Here is a 17,772-nt window from a genome sequence, read left to right on the forward strand (position 1 = left end):
CCATGCCTTTTATTAGGCCAAGGCCCTAAAGACATGGCCCAATCAAAGCCCTAATCATAACTCAATCATGCTCAGTAATAGAACAGATTACAAACTAATCCAATATCTAGTTTTGAAATTCATCAGTTATATCAAACTGCTATACCCTGTATTAGTATTATACATTTGTTACAGTGGATGAGAGAACATTCTCATATTCTGGTAACCATAGACCATCTTCTTCCACTGGATTTCCTGTGTTATACTGCTCGATGCTTTGTACAATCCATTCAACATGTACACTCAGTTCCTCTCTTTTTCATCACAGAGTTGTGCTGTCTTCACCTCAATCAATTTTAGAACGTTTTCATTACTCCAAAAGGAAAAATCCCATGCCCTGCTTTATCCCCCATTGCTGTCCCTTATATCTTCTTTGCCATTGCTACAGAAATATTACAATGCTACTGTTACCTATCATCCATAAGTTATATTAGTTGTAATTTTCCTATATATCACCATATTCTTAACACTTTATAGAAGAACATTCTTATACTTACACTACTAACCACAATCTTCATCTACCACAGAAATCACTGTCATACTTTCCCAAGATTATTCTCTAGCTTCCTTTCAATTACATTTATGTCCACAGACTACCCCTTTCATCCACAATCATATTTTTTAATCAGCAGTGTTATTTATACTCACTATAATGTGTTGCCTTCAACTCTATTCATTACTACAGTTTTACAATAAACTTTATTAAAATTCTATGTATATTAAGCATCAGCTCCCATAATCAACCCACATTCTACCTCCTACTAACCTGTACTCTAGAGTTTACTTCTGTGAGTTTATTCATCATAGTTTGTTTAGATTGGTGAGAACATAGAATATTTGTCCTTTTGTGTCTAGCTTAAATAGCCTCAAGGTTCATCCATGTTATATGCATTTCTTCTTACAGCTGAATAGTATTCCATTGTGTGCATATATATATGCACACACCACATTTTGTTTATCCATTCATTGTTTGATGGTCACTTGGGCTGGTTACATATTTTAGTAATTGTGAATAATATTGCTATGAAAATCAGTGTGCAAATGTCAGTTTGGGTCCTTGCTTTCAGTTCTGAATATATTGCCGGTGATGGGATTGCTGGACCATACAGCAGTTCTGTATTCAGCTTCTTGAGGAACACCAAACTGCAAACTCTTCCACAGAGGATGTACCATTTTACATTCCCACCAATAGTGAAGAGTATTCTTACTTCTCCACATCCTCTTTTTTTATTTGCCTGCCTACCTACCTACCTGTCTTACTTCTCCACATCCTCTTTTTTTTATTTGCCTGCCTACCTACCTACCTGTCTATCTATCATCCATCCATCCATCCATCCATCCATCCATCCATCCATCCATCCATCCATCTATCTCTCTATCTATCTATCAATCTATCTATCAATCTAGCTATCTATCAATCTATCTATCTATCTGATTTTTAAAAATAACGACCATTCTATAAGGTATGCAGTGGTATCTCATTGTAGTTTTGATCTGCATTTCCCTAATAGCTAGTGATGTTGAACATTTCTCCATGTACTTTTTGGCCATTTGTGTTTCCTTTTTGGAAAAATGTCTATTCAAGTCTTTTGCCCATTTTTAAATTGGGTTGCTTGTGTTTTTATCATAGAGTTGTATGATCTTTCTTATTACATGGGGGTCAAACCCTTATCCATAACTCCAGGTTTTAGAAAGGAACTCACCAAGGCTGACTGATGTTCAGCAGGAATAATCGGAACAGATTTGTGTACTCCAGCATCTGTTCAGGTTGGTCATTGTTCAGGCTGAACCAATAGTTAAGTATTTGGAATATATCAACTCAGGAAGTATCTGACACATTGGAATGGAAACCTTACTAGTCTTCAACCATGTCCTCAACTTTGGATTCATTTGTGAGGCAACAGCTGGTCACAGCTCTGTGCAACTAGTCATCAATTCCTTTATGTAAACACCAATGTAATTACCCAATTCAGAAGAACCTTTATCTCTTATCTCTTGGTATATCCAAGGTTCAGAGCATCTGGGTGTGGAAAGGCAGCTCAGCCTGTTCTCTGATTAGTGAAGTGAATTAGTGAAGTAGGATCTGCTTTAGTTTCATTAGTCCTGACTAATTGGCCTTTATTACCATCCTAATCCTTGGCTCAAGATGGTAAGTCCTCCTGCAGGCATTGTCCTTCTTGGTAGAGGCACAGGAGCAAGAATTTTCCTTTTCCTTCTGGGTCTTAAGGGAGTTGTCTTTGGGAACAAGGTACACAAAGTGAAGCAAGCAGGAATGTGAGAAATGATTTGTGTTCACTCTATGGCACAGGAATATTCTGGTTCCCTTTACCTTTTGCTTCTTGGCTGATCTAATGGTGGGTGTGTGTGTGGGCGGTGGGGGCAGTTTTCTGTGAATGACATTTATCAACCCACCTGGAGAAGGTGGTTGTCAGGTCATTTGCTCTAGACAGGGAAGAGAGCAGTTCTTATGAGGTAGGTTCCTCCTCAGGTTTGGTTTTTCCCAGTACAAGGCAGACAATATGCCTTTGTGTCAAGTTCTACTAAGGTTCTTTAATTCCCTTGGCCAAAGAAAATATAGAGTCAGCCTGGACTTTGATAAAAGCAAATTGCATTCTGCTTCTCTTGGTTCTTTCTTTTCCAGATTCTTTCAAAGGACAGTGTACGACTTTTTCTACAAGTATACTGTACACATGGAAGATGCTAAGAAGCTGGGATTTAAAAGTTACATTTAAAGATATCATTGCCCTGTCCCTGAAATGATAAATGCTGCTGTAGCCTGTTTTCCCCCAATCTACCTTCACAATCTTGTATGACAAACAGGCCAAATTTGTCATTCCCAAAGGCAATAAATTCCTATCTTTGGTTTCAGAAAAAGATAAGTAATCAGAGAATGATTTCCAGATATTCTGAAAAAGGTTGTTTAGCCCTACACTGTTTATCTAACAGTGGGGAAGTAGGGAATTTTGTAATTCTAATTCTATTTAGATTTTAACTCTCCTAGGATGTTTCAATATAACAAAAAGATGCTTCTTCCTACCAAGGCTGAGTTTATCAAGCTCCAAATAGGGAGATATTTAGAACCAAGAAAAGATGACTATACCATAGGGTTGAAAAGGCACAGAACCTATCACTCTTGGGCATTCAGCCTAACTAATATCACTCATTTGTATCATGCTATAGACTTAGCAAAGAACTTTATTTTATATTGTCAATATGACAATCTTTCAGGAAGGTAGGTTTTCTGTTAATCTCTATGTGCTCAATAAAGAAAAAGAAGCTCAGAGGATTTAATGTCAAAAAGCCTCAATCTTCAGAATCTAAATCCCAGTCCTTACGATATCCTCAGTGCCTCTCTTTATCTTTGCCCTTTGTATTGAAGATAGGACTGTGGTACTGCTGAGGAGAAAAAAAATCTACACCCTGGAGTGCTTTTCCACCTTTTCTTCTGAGAAAAGCAGGGGTATCAGAATCTACTTATACCTTCACTGGAAACATGGGTGTGACAGTTTGAAGTTCTTTTATGAATCCCAAAAAGAAAAAGACTATATTTTGGAACTAATTCCATCCTGTGGGTATGAGACCCTTTTGATTGGTCTAGTCAGTGAGGCATGACTCAAGTTGAGTCTTTGCTTTCTTGCTGGGTCTTATGTAAATAGAGACCTGGAGAGAGACATAGGAAAAGGGAACTCCACCATTTTTGAGCCTGCCATGGGAGAGAGGACTCGAGGATCTCTAGCAGCCAGAGCTTAAGCATTAAGTCCCAAGAGGTTGGGCCCACAAAGCAGCTCAAGGTTGAAGAAATGAGACATGTGCCTTATAGCTCACAGCTGAACTCAAGCAGAATGCAAAGCAGCTGAGCCTGAGAGAGGAGGCCCAGACAGAGGCAGGCCCTATTCCTGGTTTCCCACAGCTGAGGTCCAGGAGATGGTAGATTCTGGAAGGCAGGAGCCTCAACAGAGATCAGTGACCATTTTGCTTAACCATGTGGCAAGACCCTAGGATCACCAGTGGCTGACTTTGGTGAGAAAGCATCTCTGGTGATGCCTTGATTTGAGCATTTTATAGCTTTGGAATTATAAGCTTTTACCCTAAATAAAATTCCCCCTATAAAGCCAACTCATTTCTGGTGCTTCGAATTGTCAGCCCTGTGGCAAACTAAGACAATGGGTTTTGTGAATTTCCCTGGAAAAAGAGAACTATAATGTGCTCCTCTAGCATGCTCTGTCTTCCTCCCATACCCTGCCACTGTAGCTGGAATTGGGACCTGCCTTCTGGAATCAACCTGGGATCCCTAATGAGCACATCCTTAGCTGCATTCTTAGGCTCAGCATATGATGGGTGCCGAGGGGGTTAAGTAAGAAACTTCCACTCCATTTTCGAACAGACGGGACCTCTTCTCCTGCTTTTGGTTTGAGGTCAGGGTTGAAGAGATGACAAGTAAGAAGGTACATCTATAGTCAGATCATATTGGGACAGCTCTGGGGCTCAAAGGGATGTTTTAGTCCTGTGCAGCACACAGGAAGTGGTGCTATAGCAACTACGTGGACTTAAAACTACTTTCTTATGGACCAAAAGAAAAATTCATTGAGCCAGTCTGTTTGTCATCTTTAACTTTAAAATTATTCTCCTTTTCATTATTATGGTCTTTTCACATTTCTTTTCACATCCCAGCTTGACCTATTCTGAATATTCTAGAATGATGAGTAAAGCAGATAGGAATGTATGTGTATATATTATTGCACACTTGCACATCAAATATATATACATAGTATAATATGTGGTCCTTTTGTGAAGCCTAGAACTCAGAGGATTGCTTTTTCTTTGCCTGTTCTGAGTAACTGGAGTGCTTTCTTAGGGAGATGACAGGGCAAAGCTATTTTTCTCTTGGCTTTGGGCTGTATTTTTACACTAAATGTTTATTATTGTAAAAATGGAACCTTTAATTTTTTAAATGAGAATTTCATTTCCATGTACTTTAAAAATCATACTATAAAAAATACTGTAAAACCCAAACAAACAAAGAAGCAAGCAAGAAAACAAACAACTGTTCCCAGAAGCAGTTTGGCATACAGTGCCCAATGATTGGAATGTAAATAATCTCCAGTCAGTTCCAGTGCTCACTTTTGTGAGATTTAGCTTTGCAGGTTCTTAGATGAAGAGGAAAGGATCCACTCCAGCTAGCTTAAGAGGAAAAGGATTTATTGAGGAATAGAAGTAACTAACAGAATCATAGGGCAGGCTAAAGACAGAGAGTTGAGACTGAGTTTCCAGGAACAACTACTCAAAGCAAACTGCAGAATCGAGCTGCTAGGCAGGTCGAGGCTGCTTCTGCATGGCCATGGAATAAGGAAGCACACATTGTAGCATCTGGAAACTGCCAGCTCAGGGCCATGCTGCCATAACTCAAACCAGCACAAATGCCCATGCCCTTCCTCTTTCCCCAAGTGGTTTAATTCTGCGTCACAGTCTTACTTACACTAGTGCATCTGAAAGGCAGAACCTAAACTGCACCTGGAACTCTCGCCAGACGGGAGTCCAGCGTTTGTACACTAGAAGGGATTAGAAAGGCTATTGAGTGAAGAACTCCGTGGTCTGCCCACCTCTCTCCTACCAATCAGCACATTCAAAACTTAAAGAACGAAACTTATTTTGTACCCATCTGTCCTTCATCTATTCTTCTATCCATCTGCCTATCCATCCATCCATTCCATTCACCCAACTGTTTTATTTTTTATTGCACTTTTTGTACTGTTTCTTTTTCTTTGTTAAAAATCTGTGTTTTAGAATGCATCTCTAAAAGGTAAGAATTAAGTGTAATCACAATACCATTATCACACCTAACATTGTAAACAATAACACTTCAATGTCTTGAAATAGCTAGAGAGTGTTCAAATTTCCTCAATTGTTTCATAATTTTTAAAACAGTTTGTTTGAATCAGGTTTCAAATAACATTGGTTTTGGATTTATAACATATAGTTGATTGATATGTCTCTTAAGCATCTTTTAATCTATAACTTTCTTCTCTTCCCTTCCTTCCTCCCTCCCCCACTCCCTCCTCTCCCCTCTCCCATTCTATCGTTTCTTTCTCTGAACACTCTCCATCCCTTGTCCTCTCCTCTCTTCTCTCCTCGCTTTTCTCTCTTCCCTCTACTTCCTCTTCTTCTTGTTCTTTCTCTTCTTCTCATCTTCTCTCTCTTTCCACTTCCAGTTTGTTTAAGAAACTGGGTCATTTGTCTTCCAGAGTTCCCCGCAGTTGGGATTTTGCATACTGTAACCCAATAGTGTCCTTTGCTATTTTACATTGTCTTTGTTGTTGTTGTTGTTCTGTTTTTTTTTTTTTTTTTTCCTAAGGTATTGGGGCTGGAGATTGATTCTGGGACCTCATATTCGGGAAACTGGCTCTCAACCATTGAACCACATTGGCTCCCCATTCCATTGCCTTCATATTTTGTATTTCCACTGTAGGCTCTTAGATCTAGAGGACTGATCTGATATAGGTTTAATTTTTTTTGTAACAATACTTGAGAGGTGAAGTTATGTACATCCATCAGAGACACACTATGTCTGGTTGTCTCTTTTTGTGTGGATATGAGCACCCATTGATGATCCTTGCTAGATCCATTATTTCCTTCAGGGGTGCAAAACATTTGGATTCCAAGTCCGTCATTCCTTCTTCATTTAGTAGCTTGGATACTTCTATAATGAGAACCTGTATCCTCTTCATTTAGTAGCTTGGATCCTTCTATAGTGAGAACCTGTACCCTCATCAATAATTTGGCTTTCCCAAGGTACATAGGAAAAGCAGGGTAAACTCTTGATTTCTTGACTTTTCCCCTTTATATTTCTCCAATTTTAAGAATAACACATAGGTTCCGTAGCACCTTTTAAAGGTGACCAGTGAGATTTTTTCTTAAGTATCATTAGGAATCATGGATTAAACATGTTTGATTTGCTTTAATCCATTGCAGTTCTTTTTTTATTGATGCTCAAGTTGACCCATCTTTGGTTAGTGGGACTCTATTTCTTTTAAGACAATACTAGTAGATTTGGTAACTTCTTTAAGTTCTGGTTTGGTAAAAAGTTCCAGGACCAGTTTGTGTATTTCCTGTCCCAGATTTAGAATTGGTCATTTCTCCCAGGAGCGCTGGTTCCTTGGTGAGAAATGGTAATTAGAAAACACACACACACATTTTTAAAGTAATTTAAACTTCAATTCTTTTAAGAATGAAAGGATGAAAAAGGATGTTACTGTTAGCATGGATTATATGAAATTAGCATCAAGTCTTTTAAGTCCCCTACTCTCTACGCATAAGTAAACTATTAAAAGAATTAGTGTTGCTAATGATTAACAGTTAATGGTTTAGGAGATGGGGCTTTGGGGCCAAACATTCTGGCTTGAATACAGTCTGTGTGATTTTTTCCAGTTGCCTTTACTCTGTGTTGAGTAGTTTCTCCCTCTGTGATAGGATGTTCGGAGACACAACTTTGCTTCATAAACTGCTAATGAAGAGTGAACATGTGGAATTTTTTGAACATTAAAATAAGAATATTTTATTTTTGCCTTAGCCAACAGCTGATATAAAACCATCAAGACTTTTTTTTTCTTCCCCTCCCCCCCGCAGTTGTCAGCTCTCTGTGTCCATTCGCTGTGTGTTCTTCTGTGACCGCTTCTATCCTTATCAGTGGCACCGGGAATCTGTGTTTCTTTTTGTTGAGCCATTGTGCTGTGTCAGCTCTCCCTGTGGGCGGCGCCATTCCTGGCCAGGCCACACTTTCTTTCGCGCTGGGCGGCTCTCCTCATGGGGTGCACTCCTTGCACGTGGGGCTCCCCTACGCAGGGGATACCCCTGCGTGGCAGGGCACTCCTTGCGCGCATCAGCACTGCACATGGGCCAGCTCCACATGGGTCAAGGAGGCCGGGGATGTGAACTGCGGACCTCCCATGTGGTGGGCGGATGCCCTATCCATTGGGCCAAGTCCGCTTCCCTCATCAAGACTTTTAAAGTCAACTGCGCTTTTTCCCCAGCCTTTTCCTTGGGTCATGAATTCATATATAGCTAGCAGGTGCTCCAATGGAAAAAAACCCAAATTGTGAAGAAAACAGGTGCATTTCCCTTCAGAAAAATCAAAGCTAGAGTGCATAGCTCTCAGATTTTCCCCAACTAGCCTTGAAGCAAATGACTTTACCTGTAATGGCTCAGGAAAGGACAGACTCTCTACTTCCAAATCACCCCTATTGAAGAATACCTGCTGCTAACCAGCAAGGAGCTTGGACTGGATGCCCTCTTAGGAAGAGAAAGAGACTTCAGATCTAAAAAGTCTGGCTTCTGGGGTAGCAATATGAATGCTTCAGGCCCCCTTGCTCTGAATTCACATTCTGCCAGATAGTCCAAGAGAAAGGCAATGTTCCTGCTTAAACACAGGGCTCCGGGCTCCACCACACAAGGCACCATTTTCTTCAGGTGCGTCTGCTTTCCATGGGAACTTCTTTTCTGTCTCCTGGGTTAGGGCCAATGGCGCCAAAGTGCTCTCAGTCATTAACAGTCATCCTTTTTTAAAGAATTTCAAACATAGCAGTCTGGTTTAATTTTTCCCTTTGTATCTAGGTAAGACTGTTCTAGCCTGGTTTCAAAACTGTAAACACTAAGCACAAATGTTACCTTGTTTGAAAACTATAGTTTCGGAATCTGTACATCAGTTTCAGGAAATATGATATGAATAAGTTAAAAGATTATTGCTGTGGAAGGGAAAAGGTTTTATGGTGGATCTGGGGAAATACTGTATATTGTATATATGAATTTTGGTGATCTAAGACTCTTCTGAAGCTGACATTATGTTGGGATTCACTTTACGGGAAGTTTTGGATCACAGAGTGGTTCAACAATGGCAGCGGAGGAATACTGATATGGGATGTTATTGACAGGATATATATGGTTGACAGGGAGTTATACAGGGCATATGCCCAGGGTATATGGTAATGTCTATATATACTCATAGTGGAAACAATTAAAAACAACAGCTGGGGGGGTACTGGGCTCCTGGCTGGGGGGTCACTGTTGTGGGCCCTGGGAGAGCAGCGGCAATCCTCCAGGTGCAACGGCAAGAATTAGGAAGGAAGGAGGGCCCAACAGTGGGCTCTTGATACTAATGGCTACACTTTTGAGCCTATGCACCTGCAATAAGAACAAGGCCTAGAGTAGCATTGTGCCTGGGGGTTTCCTCCTGACAGCCTTCATGTTACTCAAATGTGGCCACTCTCACAGTCAAACTCAGCGTGTAGATGTGATGCATTCCCCCCAGCGTGGGACACGACACCCGGGGATGAGCCTCCCTGGCACCGAGGGATCACTACCACATACCAGCTGAAGAAGCAACTAGAAAATGACCTTGAATTAAAGATTCAATGCGAAACAGCAGAATATACCTGTCTACATATAATAACATGACTTCGGGAAGCGGTTTGACCTAATGTAAGGGGGAAATGGAAAGGAGAAATGAGATTATAAGGCTCTGAGTCTCTAAAAAAGAGTCTGGAGGTTGTCAGAAGGAATAGCCCTATGTACAACTGAACAGAGTCTAAGAGACAGATAAGGTAGATACAACCCCAGGTATTGGTTCTTTTGAGGGATAAAGAGACCCACGGGTTCTATGGTCATGGCAGAAGGGGCTCACTGCCATGACAGATGGCCCTTCTTTGGAGCTGGTGTTTCTGCGTGATGGAAATGGACTCAGAGGGGATCTCTTTTCACAAGACTTGCATGCTACTTTATTGGAATTGTAGTTGGTGCTGGGTTTAAGATATATGTAGGGGATTTGAATCTCTGGACTGATAATATGACACCCAGGCCCAGAGCCTCAACAGACTTCAGCTCCTACACTTTGACTTATTGGACTTACTCCACTCAGCTAACATGGAGTTGAAGAAGGTCAACCACCACAACATGGAGCCTAGAGTGTCTACAACTAGAAGCGGGAAGAGTGCATCCAGTACCCATGTGCAATCTAAGCCCTCACTTGACATAGGTGTGCAATGGACACAACCAATCCAATGTCCACAGAGAAAATGTGGAATGGGTGTGGGAACGGTAGCCATGGGGGCTGCTGGGTGTGGGGAACGGGAGGAAGAGATGAGATGTGGAGGCGTTTTCGGGACGTGGAGTTGCCCTGGATAGTGCTTCATGGACAATTACGGGACACTGTAGATCCCCCCAGGGCCCACTGGATGGAACGTGAGAGAGTCTGGGCTATGATGTGGACCATTGACTATGGGGTGCAGTGATGCTCAGAGATGAACTTACCAGGTGCAATGGATGTATCACGATGATGGGAGAGAGTGTTGCTGTGGGGGGAGTGGGGGGCGGGGGCGGTGGGGTTGAATGGGACCTCATATATTTTTTTTAATGTAATTTAAAAAAATAAAAAAATAAATATTAAAAAAAAAAAAAAAGAGAATAGAAGCAGACACAGAAGAACACAGAGCAAACAGACAAAGAGAGCAGACAATGGGGGGAGGGGCGAAATAAATAAATCTTAAAAAGAAAAAAAAATAAAATAAAAATTATTTGAAAAAAAAAAACTGTAAACACACTAAAATTAAAACATGACATACAAAAATAATGGAGGGGCATGAATTTGTTTACAGAAACCAATAAAGTATTCTCTAAAAAAAATTAAAAATAAAAACAATACACAGGGGCCAAATATAATGGTATGACACAGCCAGTCACGTAGCTTATAGTCAAATCATCCCACCTCAGCCTTCCCAAAGGCTGAAGAAGATTTAGCACACTGAGGAAGCCACAGGCAGCCACTGTAAGGCCCCTTCAAGACTACGTGGTCACCAGGGTCCAAGAGTTTGAGATGGCAATGAAACCAAGACCAAGTTGTCTCATTCTGGCTGTAGAAAGCCCATGTGTTTTCTGGAATAGCGTTTCTGCCCCAACCCCTGTGCTGAGGATGTCCTCCCCCAGTTACAGTAAGGTTCAGAGATTAATATTGAAAGCCATGCTTTGTTGGATATCATCAAGATTTTGTTGCAGCTCATCTTCAATCTGCCCTTCCAGGCTGGGATCAGAGCCTTGGGCTTCTTGGCAGTCTCTGGGAAAAGGTTGGCCAAACAGGTCAACTCGAATTACAAAGCTTTTTCTAGAGGAACAGGCTATAGACATTGGCAATGGTCTCTCTGTTTTTGAACCAACCGAAGCAGGCTCCGTAGCTTAAAGTCTTCATGAAGACCTCTGACAGTTCCTGTTCATCCTCTGCATTCTATTGCTGTTGCTTTTGATGTTCCAGAAGCAAATGTACTTCTGCATTTAGGAGTGTATCAATCAGCTGTCTCAAATTCTTTGACAAAGGTGAGCTAGGAGGCATCCTCCTCCACCTCGCACAGCTACAGTTTGCTGTGGGCCTGCCGCCATGGCTGTGCCATGAGCCTGCCCCACATGGACTGTTAGATTCCCAAATCTCTTCAGTTCTCATCTTCTTATTGCTCACCCATGGACATTCAAATATTGTCTGGGAGAGGTTATGCCATTTTCATCTATTAATACCCTGATTAAAGTGATCTCTTCTGACTAGATAGGAGGTCACCTTGCCAGTCTTAGTGTGAATGGGCCATAGCATGCCCCCCTTTTGGGGAGGAAGATGGCTGGAAACATCTGGAAGAGACCATAGGGTTCCTCTGGACGTGTTCCTGCTGCAAGGGAGAAGGGTGGGGAAAGGAAGTCAGAATGCAGGTCCCTAGTATATGTTTTTTGTTTTCATCTGCCCAATATCTATTCCATCTTGATTTTTATTTTATTTTGGAGAACCTCCCTTCCCTCTTTAGGTATGGTCTTGTTGGAAGGGATAAGTAAATGATCTGAACTAGGCCAGTCAGATAGTGTCTCTCAGGAAGTGAATCACAAGTAAAACAACTCGAAGACCTAAAGAAGTTGGAGTGCATTCATCTCAGTGGTGATGTCCCCAAGAGATCCAAGAGCTCCAGCTACCTAGATTCACAAAGCTGCCCTGATTCCTGGCCTTCCTCAGCCCAGGTGTTCAGCTTTTCTTGCTGTCTTCCAATGTATTTTTCTCTCTTTCCCCCCACCCCCTTCAAGTTAGCTAGTTTGGGACTCCTGCGGCTGGTAACCAAAGAATTCTAACATAAATCCACAAAACAAACATTTAACATGATTTGACTTGTTCTTCTCTGTAGTAGCAGAGAAATACCTAAGATACGTTACTAAATGTCCTGTCTGAAGATACTGTATCTCTAATATTTCACTTGGAACGTTGGGGCTGGTTTCTCTTCCAACTCTGTGAGGAAGTAAGCAGCCTATTGGCCTTCATCATTCTTATTTACAAACTGCTTCCCCGAAAGCTTGGATTTACAAGGGAAAAAGGAGGGGTTTGGCCTATGTCTTGCTCTCTCTGTCTTTTATGAGCTATTGTTTAATTCTTGCCTTTATATTGCACACGTTTTCCAAAAGGAGTTTAACTATTTTTCTCTTAGAAAACATTTTATTTTTCCCATTATAAATGTGATATCGGGTCATTGTAGAAAATATCAAGGGGTAAAAAGCTGAAAACAAAACCACCCATAATCCTACCATCATATAATCACTTAACATTCCTCTATACTTTCTTACAGTCTTTATGAACACACATATAAAAATAATGTGTACTTTATAAAAATGCTATGTTACTATTTTGTAAACTTAGAAAAATCTAATGTTTAGTGAAGGTTTTTCCATGTCATAATTTTTTCCGTAATATTGATTTAATGGCAGCATAACATTCTTACTCAATTGTATATTATTTATTACTCATATTCTTAGGTAATCTCATTCTTTTTACACATAAAAATCTGAAAATTAAAAGCACTCTTCTGTTCTGAAATTGGTATAAATATTGTCCAGTAAGATCCATAGTCCACACTAATGACCAGCATATACTCCTACTCCCTCTGGTGTGGAATGACCAGTGATAAACAAAGCAGGTGCAATCATTTGGCTCTAGGTTGTGGGCCTCACACAGAACTTGCCATGCTGGAAGAATTGTGGCTAAAATGACCTTCAGCCCAGCGGGCCTTCTGCAGCTTCTACCTGTGTATCAGGCTATCCCAAGGGAGAGTTTTGTGTATAAGGCCTTTGTTATCTGTATACTTTGATCTCATCTTTGTACCAATCCCTCAAACGTATACCAATGAGAACTCTAACTCTCTTGGACTTGACTCTGAAAGTCTTTCCTTGATAGGTTTCAGAAAGTGCTTCAGAAGTCTAAGCCAAGCAAAGTGGAAGCAAAAGGTGAAGAGATTCTGAATCTCTGTTGAATTGTTGAATCAGGTAAGAATATTTGTTTTCTTGGATGGGAGGGAAGAAGGGATCTTGAATCAACACTGTCTCAGAGATCATGATAAAGCCAGAGAGCTATACCCCATTTTCTTAGTTTTGGAAATCCATTTGCCAAATTATACCTTTTGTCTCCATCTTGAAAAGCAGGGACATCAGTGTGGTAAAGATGTAGCAAGTGGCTTACTATTGCAATATTTGGGCCTCGTAACTCAGTTTGCTAGATTATGCTAGATTAAGTGGTAACCATTATGAAGTACAGAATCATTTAAGATGTAAGGAGTTTCCATTCTGCAGGCAGACAAGGCATTTGCTTCAGTGTTCAAATTCAGATTTTAATCATCAATGAGAAGCAAATAGTACTAACTTAAGTTTTAATTTCCCTGAAGGAAATGTCATTTGGGATAAAGTGGCAGTCAGCTAAGTGGGTTGAGAAGAATAATATGTTAGCGATCTTTTTGGTAGCTAAAGAGTGGTAAAATACATGAGCTGGTGAGAAAAGATAGAGTAAAGGAGAAAGGTAGAGTGCAGGTAAACACTATTGTTAAATCAAGTGCCTTTCTTGCTGGTGGTGGTAATCAATTCAGCAGAGCAAAAGTAGAAAAAAAAGTCTTGGTTATACCATGTCTTTTGATACATAGTCTCCTACCATGTGACCATATTTACGTGAGCAATCATGTTGAGTTTGCAACTGTCAGTCATCCATCCATTTTTTGTTAAATATAGTTTTTTATTTTTTTAAAAAAGATACATAGATTACATAAATGTTACATAAAAAATATAGGGGATTCCCATATGCCCTGTTCCCAACCCCTTCCACATTTTCCCACGTTAACAACATTCTTCATTAGTGTGGTATATTTATTACAACTGATGAACACATTTTGGAGCATTGCCACTAACCGTGGTTTACACTTTACATTGTAGTTTACATTCTCTCCTACTATTTGGGCTAGTGGGAAGGCTCATAGAAACCAAAGCTTTGAGCAAGAATAAGAGATAATGGATCTGACATTTGCTCTGAAGCAGTAATTAATGAGCTCTTAAACCAATTTGGATCATCAAAGTTTCAGAGGCACAGTTTAGCTGTGTTTCTTGACTTCTGAAAAATGCCAGTGGAAGTTAGGACTAAGATATAGGCCTAAGCTGTTTTGCCCTAGATTTGAAGTTGTCCCCACTGGTGGTGATAAATGAATGAGGTAAGCCTTCCCGATAAATCAGGAAATTCAGGAAGATGTCCTCTTTTCTACTCATAGTTCAGGCTTACCTTGGAAGTGTCTATGGATAGATTAATTTCTTTTACAAAAAGATTTATTTTATTTATTTCTCCCCCCCTCTTGTTGTTTGTGCTTGCTGTCTGCTCATCTTTTTTTGTTCCCTGCTTGTTGTGTTTCTCATAGTGCTTCCTTGCTGAGTCTCTTTGTTGTGTCAGCTCACTGTCTTGCTCATCTTCTTTTGGAGGCACCAGGACCTGAACCTGTGACCTCCCATGTGGTAGGTGGGGGTGCCCAATTGCTTGAACCACATCCACTTCCCTAGACTGATCTTTAAACTGAGCTCAGAGATTGCAAAAGCAAATGGCTATAAAGACCAGACAGCAAATTAGATGGATAAGGCACACTGGGTGGGAGAGTGTCAGGTTGGAGTCAGCAGCTACTAAGTTTTAGGAAACTGTTGGCTCATGGAAACATAGGCCCATTATTGCTGTATTTTCTGAAAAATTTTAAAAGAAAATTTGAAGTATCAGATTTGTATGTAAAAATCTATCTTTCATGTTGGCAACTAAGTCAAATTAAAAATTTTTCTGGGCCATACTAAACACATCTTTTGGCTGCCAGATGAGGATAGCAGCATCTTAGCCACATATTCCCAATTTGGGGGAAAGTCTTGAGATTCCAATCCCATTTCACAGCTCAGATGAAGAAAATGGGCTTTGAAGGCTCACCTGAAATTCCAATAATCTTTTAATAATGGCCTCATATAAATTCCCTTTAAGAAGGAGAGGGGCACAGAGTCTTTGCTATATTTTTGTACCTAATGATAAATGCTAAAATTTTTGAGCGCTGGTTATATTCCATGGAACAAATATTTTACTTGCATCATTTCATATTATTTTTATAGGAACTCTATGGTATTCTCAAATGACCATTATCATATCCTTGCTAACAGATTGGGAAACAGGTTTAGTGTGGGGGGAGGATTTCCCAAGGTAATTCAATAAGTGAAGGAGATGAGATTTGAACTATGAAGTCAGACTTCAGAATTCAGTTTTTAACCACTATATTGTACTGCTTCCTATGGTTTTTTAGCTTCTATAGTCCCTCTGGGTGATGACAGATTGTCCTTCTAAAACCCCTTCAAGAACCTGTAAGGATTTTTCTGCTTTTGTGGAACACAAGGACAGTTTTTATTCCCATCCTTTGATATAGGGTTTGCAAAATGTGTGGGATCCTTTTGATCACTGAGGATGGAAATTTCACTAATGCCTGGCTTGAGATCAGAGGTGTCAGTCCCTCTTTTCATGCCATTTTCTTATGTGGTAGTAATTAAAAGTGACAAGATACAGTTTCAAGGCCAAGATTATAGGTTTCATCTACGTGTGGACAAGTTAATTTTACTTCATCTGCAACCCCAGCCAGGCAGGTCCCAAGCACAAGCAGTGTGGGTGCATCAATCATCCTTGGTGACAGAAGCACTTCACTCCAGGTACAGATGGCACATAAACAGAATCATGTTAGGAAAGCAATATGATGTAGCCAAAGAATGTGTATTAGTCAGGGTTCTCTAGGGAAACAGAATCAACAGAGATATCTGTAAAGAGTATAAGATTTTATAAAATTCTCTCACATGACCATGCGGATGTACAAGTCCAAATTCCGGAGGCAGGCTGCAAACCAAAGGCTCTGATGAAGGTCCTTGATGAGTTCCCGGGAGACATTGGCTGTCGGAAGTCAAGCTGGAAAATTCTCTCTGAATGCTGAAATCACTTCCCCTTTTAAGGCATTTAACCGATTGGATAAAACATACTCATTGCTGAGTATGATTGCAAAGGTAATCACCTTTGTTGTTTGTAGATGTCATCAGCCATTTTTGCAATAAACTTACTAGTCACTAAAGTCCATAAATGTCCTTGTCTTGCAATTAGCCCAGTGTTTCCCTGACCAAACAACTGGGCACAATTATCTGGTTGAGTTGACACATTAGCCTAACCATCACAGAATACAAATAGGTTTTACTCAGTTGCTAATAATAGATGATGACTGGTGTCTGCCAGGAGGAATACTGTGTTGAGAAGGATTCAGAAACCACTTCTGAGCTTATCCAGTAAGTAGTAGTTCATTGGTCTTATCTGTCTTGGGTTTGGGATAAGGAGCTAGTGGCAAGTGTGCTCTGTACTTGCCAGCCCTGATATAGTCTATTAGTATGAAAAAGCTAAGACATGTTATGTTTGGGCAGCTTGAAACATGTGCATCTTAATTTGTGATTCTATCTTTTCCTTGCTCTTCTTTATTTATTCTCCCATTCCTTTTTTATAAAAAGTAAACTTTATTTAGAACAGTTGTAGATTTACAAAATTATTGTGAAGATGGTACAGATTTCTCACATACTCCATTCCTTCTTTACTATAGGAAAAATGGCCAAACGTACCTTCTCCACATTGGAGATATTCCTAATTTTCTTCCTGGTGATGATGACTGCAGTCACGGTGGCCCTTCTCAGCCTCTTGTTTATCACCAGTGGGACCATTGAAAACCACAAAGGCAAGTGCCGTGGGCTCTCTTGGATGCTGTTGCTAGGCCTGTGGACAATTTCTTTATTACTGGTAGTACCAAAACGAGAACCAGTGTCTGTTGATGGTGCTGATAACTGGACTATTCACTGTATAATTAAGCAACCGGGCGTGGCCATTTCCCTCTTACATTAATTGCCCTTTCTACATTGATAGCATTTTTTTAAATCAAGCTTACCTTTGTCCCCAAATTGCCAATTGACAGGCATTTTGACATGCACTTATTTGCCTTTTACTGTTCCTCTGATCTAAGTACAGCCCAAGATTCTTCAATGACCAGTAACTAGAGCTTTTGCTCCAGGCTCTTTTCTTTCTCTTTGCCTCCTCTTTGGCATCATCTTCTCCTGAAAGGGGTGCAGGGAGGGAAAGGCAAGACCCAAAGAATATCAATTAGTTCATGAAAAGTTTAAGTGTTGGGGAAGAGACTGTGGCTCACTCAGTTGGGCTCCCATCTATCATATGGGAGGCCCTGAGTTTGCGTCCGGGGTCTCCTTGTGAAGGCAGGCTCACCCACACGCAGAGAGCCAATGACCTGCAAGTGCTGTGGAGTGCTGCCTGGCCTGCAAGCACAGTGGCAAGCTGACTCAGCAAGGTGACACAACAAAAAGGGA

At 40.5% G+C, this 17,772-nt stretch overlaps 1 protein-coding gene across 3 annotated transcripts in view; it reads left to right on the top strand.

Annotated features, from left to right (window-relative positions):
* ASAH2 (N-acylsphingosine amidohydrolase 2) overlaps window positions 1–17,772 on the top strand; it is a 100,361-nt gene that overhangs the window by 6,757 nt on the left and 75,832 nt on the right. Inside the window, exons 2-4 of one of the 3 annotated variants that reach the window (XM_058298869.2) lie at window positions 13,277–13,365; window positions 16,240–16,422; window positions 17,001–17,132. In XM_058298869.2, the coding sequence (XP_058154852.1) occupies window positions 17,006–17,132 (127 nt within the window). In that variant the 5' untranslated portion in view covers window positions 13,277–13,365; window positions 16,240–16,422; window positions 17,001–17,005. Of the gene's footprint in view, window positions 1–13,276; window positions 13,366–15,492; window positions 16,423–17,000; window positions 17,133–17,772 lie in introns of all 3 variants that reach the window. The other 2 variants (XM_058298870.2, XM_023589933.3) reach the window with 2 other exon arrangements.

The sequence above is a fragment of the Dasypus novemcinctus genome, chromosome 6 (assembly GCF_030445035.2).
Source record: "Dasypus novemcinctus isolate mDasNov1 chromosome 6, mDasNov1.1.hap2, whole genome shotgun sequence".
In the NCBI taxonomy this organism is placed as follows: Eukaryota; Metazoa; Chordata; class Mammalia; order Cingulata; family Dasypodidae; genus Dasypus; species Dasypus novemcinctus.